Source organism: Malaclemys terrapin, chromosome 19 (assembly GCF_027887155.1).
Source record: "Malaclemys terrapin pileata isolate rMalTer1 chromosome 19, rMalTer1.hap1, whole genome shotgun sequence".
Classification (NCBI taxonomy): Eukaryota; Metazoa; Chordata; order Testudines; family Emydidae; genus Malaclemys; species Malaclemys terrapin.
In genome coordinates this window covers 4,966,491-4,975,842 of record NC_071523.1, presented here as the reverse complement: position 1 = coordinate 4,975,842, position 9,352 = coordinate 4,966,491, and the positions used below count along the sequence as shown (strand labels likewise).

The window sequence follows — 9,352 nt, the reverse complement described above, 5'->3', positions numbered from 1 at the left end:
AAGGCCTCGTGAAAATGCTCCATCTGTTGCTACATCCCCATGTTCTGTAATGTTGAAGTCTTGATCTGAGCTTTGGAGAGGCGCGTGAGAGGGACAGAGGAAAGATGGGTGCGGCCTGTAAGTCTGGGTCTTAGCTACAGAGCAACCTGCAGCGGGAGAGGAGCAAGTGTGGGAACTGCTCCAATGCTGCAGTCGGGGGGAGGGGGGGGTCAGCTGGAGAATAGAAGTACGCCGTGAGCAAATTAGGCGCTGATGTGGGATAGGGAGCAGAGAAGGGGGGCGGGAAAGCGGACGAGGTCCTCTAGTGCTGCAGTGCCGCTGATCTAGGGAACACAGCCAAGGGGGAGAGGAGAGAGAGGACACACTGGGAATGACTCGAGTGAGTCAGTTGACCCAGCCTCTGAGACTCGCAGCTGCGGGTCTTTTTCTGTAGTGTAGACAATTCCCCTTTGTTTCATTTTTGGTCAACCGGTCGTGTGAATCTCGAGCTGCAATGTCAGATTCCTTCTGCATTAAAATGAACGGGGGTGAGGGAAAAGGTTCCCCTGGTTTGCTCAGCTCTCATTTTGGATCCACACTTCATGTGTCTTCTGCATCTTTAGGCACCTAACTACGTTTGAAACTCTGCCTCCCGAAGTGCCTAAGTCACGTCTGAAAATGAAATGTAAGCCCCTAAATCACTTAGGTGCCATTGCCGTGTTACCCTGGGTATTTGTGGGCTACTTGGATACAGACTGGGCCCTTTACAAGCAATCCTCCCCTTTTCCTTGTGTCTGTGCCCCCCTCCCTCCTCACTTCCCATGGCAGCCTTGTAAACAACAGCAGCAAAGGGCAGCTGACATGGTCTGTTCATGGGGCGAGGGTTTAGCACTCGCATCCCTTCCTCCTTGCAGCTGGCAGAAATAAACACCCGTCTCAGTACTTTGCCAAGCCCCGCTGCACCTTGCAGAGATGCTGGTGGGTCCCAAAGGCAGGTGAGACTGGTCCTATGAGGGCAGCAGCGCTCAGTGGAAGGAGAAAGGCCTGCCAGTTCCCGCCCTACCTGTCATCTCTCTTTCAGTGTCACAAGGCCGCCTCCTGCCCACGACTGGCCCATGATACCAGCCTCCATCGCCCACTTGTTACATCTTCAAACAAACTCCTTTGTGCCTTGTCCCAGGCTGCCCCTCACGCGTGAGGGGTGCTCCCCACAAGCACCCTCCAGTCGAGCTCATCGGCTTCCTGCAGAGCCCTCCACAAAATGCTCCTGTGCTATGAAGCCTACATGAAAGCTTAGCAGTGGCTAAGCCGCTAATGTGCTGGGACCACTGGCCACCATGCCGACCAGCACTGTCTCCTTGTCCTTCCCCTGTCAATCTGGCTGTGTCCACCTGTTGCCTCTTGTCTTATACTCAGCTGGTCGGCTCCTTGGGGCAAGGTCTGTCCCTTTGGGCTGTGTTTGCACAGCGCCCATGGGGGCCTGGGGACCATAGCAATACTGTGTGATTGATGTGGACTGATCATCTTGATGTAGCCATTCAGGGGACTTTACCTTTCATTTCAGGAAGGGTCCATGGTGATCTCTCTCCTAACAGGAACCGGGTGCAGGTTCCTGATGGGGTTGCTCACTTTGTGGGGATCGTGTGGGTTGTCTGTCTGCAGCAGGAGATCCTGCTGGCTGGCTACAGGGTGGAAGGAGTCTTGCCAGGACCGTGTCATTGTTAAGGACCCTGGCTGGGAGCTGCTCTGGGGCTAGGCTGTACCATGCATATAGGAGCACTCTAGTAAGGTGCTTCAAAGAGCAGCAGTGAGAGAAACTCACAGATCCATGCACTGCAGATACCTCGCATCCTGAGCATGTTCAACTCCCCCAGATCCCTCACTGCGTTCCTTACTCATTGCAGTTCCAGGAGGGAGCCGAGTGACCAGCAGTTGCTTCAAGGGGCCAAATGCCTCTTATCTCTTTCCAATCCTCTTTCGTTCTCAGAATACTGTGGACACATGAGCTGGCCGGGAAATTAAGGACACACCACATGGGGGGACATGGTTTCAGACAGTGCGTGAGATTAGGCACGTAAGGGCTGGAATTTTATGGTTCCTTGTGTTATAGCCACTTTCCCAGGCCTGAAGAGACTCATAAACATTGGGACCTGCAAGGGTGGGGCTGGCCTGCTCTGTTGATAAGCAGTTAACTATTAGTCCTTTCAGTGTTTATTAAATGGCAATAAATTTGCTCAGTCAATGGTTGGATTAATGAATGACCAAGTCAATGGTGTGTGAAGGCCTTATAAAGCTTCCCTTCCCTTTGGGAAGGAACAGGCCTGCCTGCTAGAGGAACTGAGCACTCAAAATCCAAAGGAGCACAGCGGAGAGAGAGAAGGTGCCAGAGAGACACGGGAAAAGGAGAACAAAGCACTCAAATCAAGACAGAAGACTTAGCCTGAGAAGGAAAGGGAGTAGTACCTGCAGGTGCCATGAAAAGCGTCACTTTCCCAGTAACTGTTATGCTTCTGATACTGGTGCACAGCTCCCAGCCTGTCCATGTCCAGGTGAGATCACGAGCTCTCAGACCTCTGTCCTTTTATTATTATAGATCCAACAAGGTGTGACTGTGATGCAAGGGAGCATGGTTAGAACAGGCGCTTATAAAGTAGCCTCATGGGTTCTAATCCTCACCTTGCCACTGGCAAGGTGTGTAACTTCATTGCTCTGTGCCTCTGTTTATCTATCCGTATAATGGGGTTTGTATTTATAATTACCTCTGAGGTTTGTGAGACTTGATCGTTTGCAGAAATGCTTTGAACTCCTCCAATGAGAGATGCTCTGTACTATAAGTGCCAAGTGTATGCCCTATGGCTGCAGGCACCTCCAGACATAGTGATTAGGGACATCTCCTATTTCACAGAAGGGGCTAAATTATTTCTGGCCCACCTGGCTAATCTGCTTCTGGGCAGAAGTTCCCCCTGCAAGTAATTAACTAGGGGGGAGGGATGTGGTTTGAGCATTGGCCTGCTAAACCCAGGGTTGTGAGCTCAATCCTTGAGGGGGCCACTTAGGGATCTGGGGCAAAATCAGTACTCAGTCCTGCTAGTGAAGGCAGGGGGCTGGACTCAATGACCTTTCGGGGTCCCTTCCAGTTCTATGAGATAGGTATATTTATTTAACTAATTTATGGGACAGAGCCTGCAGAAATGTCACGTAGGGAATAAAAAATGGACCTAAAGGCTACTCAATCAAAAGGGGGATGGTAAATAAGGCCAGATTCTCAAAAGTGCGCAGCACCCGCTCTTGGGACCTTTGGGAACAATGGAAAGGTGTTGGGCTGTATTTTGCAAATGTGACCCAAAGGGAGCTGGGTGCGTGTGCGAGAGAGACAGAGAACGAGAGAGGGAAAAAATTCTGTCTGTGCTCAGATCCTCGCAGGAGCCTGTGACCACTGAATTTCATTGCCATGTCACTAACTTCACTGGAATGCCAAGGTGTGTAGTATCGTCAGCTGTTCATCAAGTCTCTGCGGGTAGGGCAGGTTTGCCAGGAACTGTTCTACAATATCTCAGCTTTGCTTTCTCTTCATTTCCCCTTCTGGGGCAGGGTGCTGCTGATTGGGAGGTCACTTCTTCCTTTTCTCCCAAGCTGTTCCTGAGCTCAAGGACTGTGGGTGGGAACAGATGCTTTTCTGTGAAAGGAAAAAAACCTCCAACTTCCCATCTGCCTTGCGGCTGCATGAATGGCTTTTTTTGTACACCATAAAGCCACATCTAACTGGAAAAACTGTTGTTGCCTTTTCTAGTATCTTTATTGTGCTGTTTGCCCCTGGTTCTCTTTCCTTATTCTACCGCCAGTAACACACCAAATGTCTTTCCAAGAGTGGCCACGTGCACACACGCACTCACTCACGCATGGGTGTAGGACGCTCAGCTCTAAGCATCCAGAGCCTTGCACTTTGAGACCAGCTCCGTGGGAAGGGCTGTTACCCAGGGCTGTACAGAATGTTAAGTACGTTTTTATTTTTTAAGCCCTGTGTTGATATTCATTGAGCTTGGCTTCACCCTGCCACTCGTGAGACCAGAATGCTCGTGCAATTCACTTGTGAACAGGATTCTAGCCCTTTCACTTGGGCCAGGTCAGTTTCCCCAGGTTCAAACTGATTTCTCAAGGAAAAAACCCCACCGAGACTGTTGGTTTGTGAAATCCCTCTGCCTGCTTTCATTCCATATGTCCTAGAAACCACATGACCAACAAAGCATCTTTGGCAAGATGGTGACTGACATCCATGTGACTTTACAATGTGCTTTTAAGGGCTGTGTAGGGTAAACAAAGTACCTGCCATATGGCACAGATCTCGATGGCACATTGCAGAGATGCATAAAAGATGCTTTGTGAGGCGTGTGGCGTCTGTGGAATGTAAACAGAAATCATTTGCAAATCAACGTTTCAACTTCCATTATAAAATCTGGCAGCTCCGGAGCCCAGGAACAGACATTCTGTCTGGTGGGAAAGGAAGGGGCTTGAGTCAAGCTCTGCTCCGACAAGCCCTGCTACTTCATCTAGTCTATTCCCGCTTACACACCCATCCCTCTCCTGTTGGACTGCAAATACGCAGTGTTGCCTGTCTATTGAGCATCATCTGATGCTGGCCCCAAGCCCAGTAGAAACAGTAGTCACTACCACGGGGCTGGGCCAGCTTTTACATAAATATACACCACGCTTTTTGGACCATAGCAAAGGACAGGGATCCTCCTCATGGAGTGGTTACATTCTTCATTCTCTATGCACCCTCCAGTGCAGATGAGACTTTTAGCTGGAGGGTCTGCCAGGGATAAGTGCAATATGCATGCAGCTGCTGCTGTTCAGTATGATGGGTAGAAAAGCCTCTGTCTAGTTGATTGGCCAGCCTGGTCACATTGTGAGGTGACCTCACTGATAATCAGTCCACAGTGAGTGCTAATCTAACAGCCCCCTCGCAGTTCCAAAATGGCCCAACAGTGAGCACCATCCTTTCCCCCTGGAATGTAACATTGTGCCCGTGTTTGGTGTCACTGGCTTCTGGTGAAGCGAGAGGGATCTGCGTAATGACTCCTTGCCTGACATATTGCTTTGGTTCTCTCTAAATAGGAGGGGGAATTCTCGTTCCCGCTAGAGGCTGTGAAGAAGCTGAAGGAATTCTTGGATGCAGATGTCAGAGCCAGTCCCCGGATGACGGCTAGGACCAGTTTCATTTCTGTGTGTGCAAACCCAGAGCTGCCCAAAGAATTTCAGCCCGTATGTCAAAGGGAAGATGCACCCATCATTTTTAACAGGCTGAGTACGTAGTGTTTACTCGCAAGCGTCCCATGTTGCCCCTGTAGCTGAGACCCTTCAATCTCAAATGTTCGAGAAAGGCAGCCTCAGAACTGCACTGTTCCCCCTAGGCTCGCAGCCTGCTGCTAGGGCTGGTGTATCCGTGAGCTTTCTGCAGCAGGCAGTCAGACAAAATTCCCTGTAGCGACTGCAGTAGTTGCTGAGGTCGCCGCTAGCTAGCACCGAGGTTTCTGTATGACACCTGCTGATGCAGGAGTTACCTGGGTCAAGCTGAAGCGACTATGGGATAGCTCCCCTGGAGTAATTGTTCTTGCTACAACTTAGCTGAGTTTAAAGCCAGAAGGGCCCATTGTGATGATCTAGTCCAGTGGTGCCCAACCTTATTACACGGGAGGGCCACGTAAACCTAAGCACACCCTTATGTGGGCCAAGCAGATTCTATAGATTATTAATAAGATTTAAAGTCACTTCTACGGATTTCTATTTTACATTCATCTTGTTTTGTATGTATTTAGATAGACAATCCTGTACAATTAGAACCAATCTATTTACACACTTGTGTACAGCCTACAGCTGTAGGTTGGGCACCTCTGATCTAGTCTGACCTCCTGCATAGCCCAGGAGAGAAAATTTGCCCATTGATTCCTGCATGAAACCCTATAACGTCTGTCAGTGAATTTTATTTGCTCTCTGAGCATTTCAGAAAAAAAAAATCAAACACTACAACTCACTAGATCAAGACAGCTGTAAGTGGCCCTTCCCAGATAAGCACCATCCAGACTAGATTCCCTCAGTCCAAAGGAAAGATGTGTACCCTGAATGTCACCAAATCCAGACTCTGACATGTGAAAACAATCTAGCTGTTAACGCAAGTGCCGGGTACTAAAGGGCTCTTTCGTCTAGCAGAGAAAGGCAGAACGAGAACTGAGGGCTGGAAGCTAAAAACAGATACGTTCAAATTAGAAATAAGGCAAAATGTTTAACATCAGGGGTGATTAACCACAGGAACAAAGTACCAAGGGAGGTGGTAGGTTCTCCATCTCTTGATGGCTTCAAATTGAGTCTGGAGGTTTTTCTGGAAGATGCTTCAGTGAAACACAAATTAGTGGGCTCAATACAGGGGTAACTGGGTGAAATTTAATGGCCTGGGATATCCAGGAGGTCAGGCTAGATGATCTTCTAGTCCCTTCTGGCTTTAAACTTGATGAATCTAGGTTCTGAACAGCACAGTTCTGTGCTACTGAGTGTTCCTGGTTCAGGCACTGAATACCTATTTCCTGTGCACTATTTCCCCGCAGTGCATTGGTAAAAGATGTCACTCTTCAGCTAAGACTTTACAAGGTGAATTTTTCCTTGTTATTTTGTCCGGGTGACTATTAAAGCTCCCAAAGCAGCAGTGAGAAGGAGTCTCCATGTCCCCTGATGTGCTTGCTCAATTCCCCTACAGAAATGCCCTGACAGTATCACTGAAATATTCTCTTTTCTTCCTGAACAGACTTAGCTGTCCAAGACATGGATATATGTGAAATCTGCGCCAATGCAGCTTGCGCAGGTTGTCGCTGAGGAAGGATGAAACCACGTATATGGGGCCAGCCAAGCCCTGCAATCTCTGCATTTATCCTGCAGCGTCGTTTGCATTGGCAAAGCTATTCTCTCTTAGGCAGGTCTCCGCTACCAGCTACTTTGGTATAACTTATGTGGCTCAGGGGTGTGAATGAGCCACCCCCTGAGCGACATAAGTTACACTGAACTAAGCGATGGGAGAGCTTCTCCCGCTGACATAGCAACCGCCTCTCGCGGAGTGGCTTTATTGTGCTGATGGGAGAGCTCTTCGCCAGATGCGGTGCAGCTGTGCCAGTGTAGTGCTTCTAGTGTAGACTAGCCCTGAGAAACACAAACACGATCCCCTCCCAACACCCACGCCAGGGTCACTGCTTCACTTTCCAAAAAGCTTTGTTAGGATGGGTGGGAGGTTTGGGGAATTGTAGCATCTCCTGTAAAAACCTTGGGAGGTCTAAATCCATGTGTGATTGTCTCCACCTGCACTAGTAGATCAGGTAGCGCAGACAAAATTCTATCGGCACAACCCATGTGCCGTGGGATGGGGTTAGCACAGGCACAATCCAGTTTAATAGTGGGAGGTGAGGCTAACGACAGGATTGGTTCAGTCTCCATTTAGTTGTCTAAATGTTGCTGATCAATCTGAACTAACCATCTGCCCTGCTGCCCTCTGCAAACCTCCCCCACCCCACCTCCCAATACTTTTTCCCCCAAGAATTTTTCCCAGAAGGACCCTGTGACCTCACCCCAGCAATGATAAGTTCCTTTGCACAGGTGCTGTGCTGCAGAACACTGACAATCTACCACCTGCAAGGGGGCTAGCTCCTTTCATCAGCATCAGCTGTTTCTTTCTCGGCTTGGCAGTGCTTGGCCCCAGAGCTTAGAGGCAAGCCACACTCATTGTTCCTGGGTTTGGGCTATGGGAATCCAGGGCTCCAGGACAATTCCCTTTCTTTGTGGGATCTGTTTATCTATTGATGCAAGAGGCTACTCAAGGGAGACCTTTCTATATCTGGTGGGGTTCTGCAAAGGCTGATGGTTAGTTGCTAGGCTCCTCACACCACTCCTATCTTTGCATTTCTTTAATGCTTACGTTATGTATGTGTAGTGAAGGATTTGTGCATGAGATTGTGATGGCTGTGTGCATATGTCTTCCTGCGTGTTACATGTATGTGCACCCCTATGATGTGGATGTGTTTATAATAAAACTATGTAATTTCATCTAGGGATAGGAATATTTTCTGCCATTTGAAATCTGTGAACCTTAGACTGAGTTTTTTAGTTTGAGTTTGCAGCTCTTCTGCTGTACCTTCACTCACTTCTTAGTAATAAAACTGTAGTAATACTTGTGCATTTACCTCCCAATACTGCAACAAGCAGGTACACTTGAACATTTCACACAATCCAGGTCTTGTGGTGTAATTGCAATAGAAATATGCATGAGAAAACACAGTATTTCTGCATTTACAGAGTACAATACACATCCTTTCAGTTGTCACCCAGTTTGGTTTTTATCACCGTAATTTTTAACCTCAGTAGTTTTGAGATAAGCAGCACCTGTGCATTGTAATGCAGTTATGCCTGTTCTTCTGTACATATTAATAGTTGCATTTTCTAATTGTAAAACTAATCACTGTATTTTGTTCAAGTTAGTGTGGCTAAAAAGAAAGTCTCCTTCACTTACCACATTCTGTATATCAGCGAGTTATTTCCCACTTACAGAAAAAGATGTAAAGAAACATAGTTAAAAATAAGTAAATAAATAAAAATGCTGAATCACACAATAGTCTGGACATTCTTACTTGTCAGTGAATATTCTTTCTGGGTAAGTGGTACATTGGTTACAAATTCATACTAGCAAATTGACACTTATTCATGCACACAGTAACTGTAATGTTTCTACTGTAACTAACATTATAGTCAACTGCTGGCATTTTGTAGGAGGTCTAAGTATCAAAGTCTGGCTATAGTGAACGTGCCCTGCAAAGCACAGATTCTAGTTTAGTGTCTATCTCACAATGTTTGGAATTAGGCAAATCAAGGTACCTTAATTTGTTTGCATGGAAAATAAAACCCAACTTTCCTTGAATATTGATGTCTTTATTATTTGCTGAGTCAGTTGAAGGTAGATCCAAGCACTTCCTGTATTCCCAGGCATCCACATTAGGTTTCAGTTTCCTCCTTCACTAAATCTTTCATGACTCTGGTTTTGCCTCCAGATGCGTGAATCCAAATGTGAATTTCTTTCTGTGACATCTCTATGCTACTGATCATTCACACCCTATCCTGGTTAACAATGGGTAACATGTGGGTGGTCTGGAACCGGGGGTAGTCGTGGTTTGGATAAGTAGGAATTTAGAAGCTTATTTGGTCTGGAATTTTGAAGGAAAATCTGTCAATTCTTTGCTTTCCTATTAGATTTCCAATACTTGCTGGCTTTGGGCAGGTGGGATTTGGGAATAACACAAGGTCAGCCTGAAACCAGGGTATGTTGAGGTTCTGGGGGAAGAAA

General features: G+C 47.4%; 1 protein-coding gene across 1 annotated transcript; it reads left to right on the top strand.

Annotated features, from left to right (window-relative positions):
• Positions 1–2,308: 2,308 nt before the first annotated feature.
• LOC128826141 (guanylin-like) lies at positions 2,309–8,854 on the top strand. Its single transcript, XM_054009270.1, has 3 exons — positions 2,309–2,528; positions 5,095–5,284; positions 6,776–8,854. The coding sequence occupies exons 1-3, from the start codon at positions 2,454–2,456 to the stop codon at positions 6,841–6,843; spliced, it is 333 nt and encodes a 110-aa protein (XP_053865245.1). The 5' UTR covers positions 2,309–2,453; the 3' UTR covers positions 6,844–8,854.
• Positions 8,855–9,352: the final 498 nt, after the last annotated feature.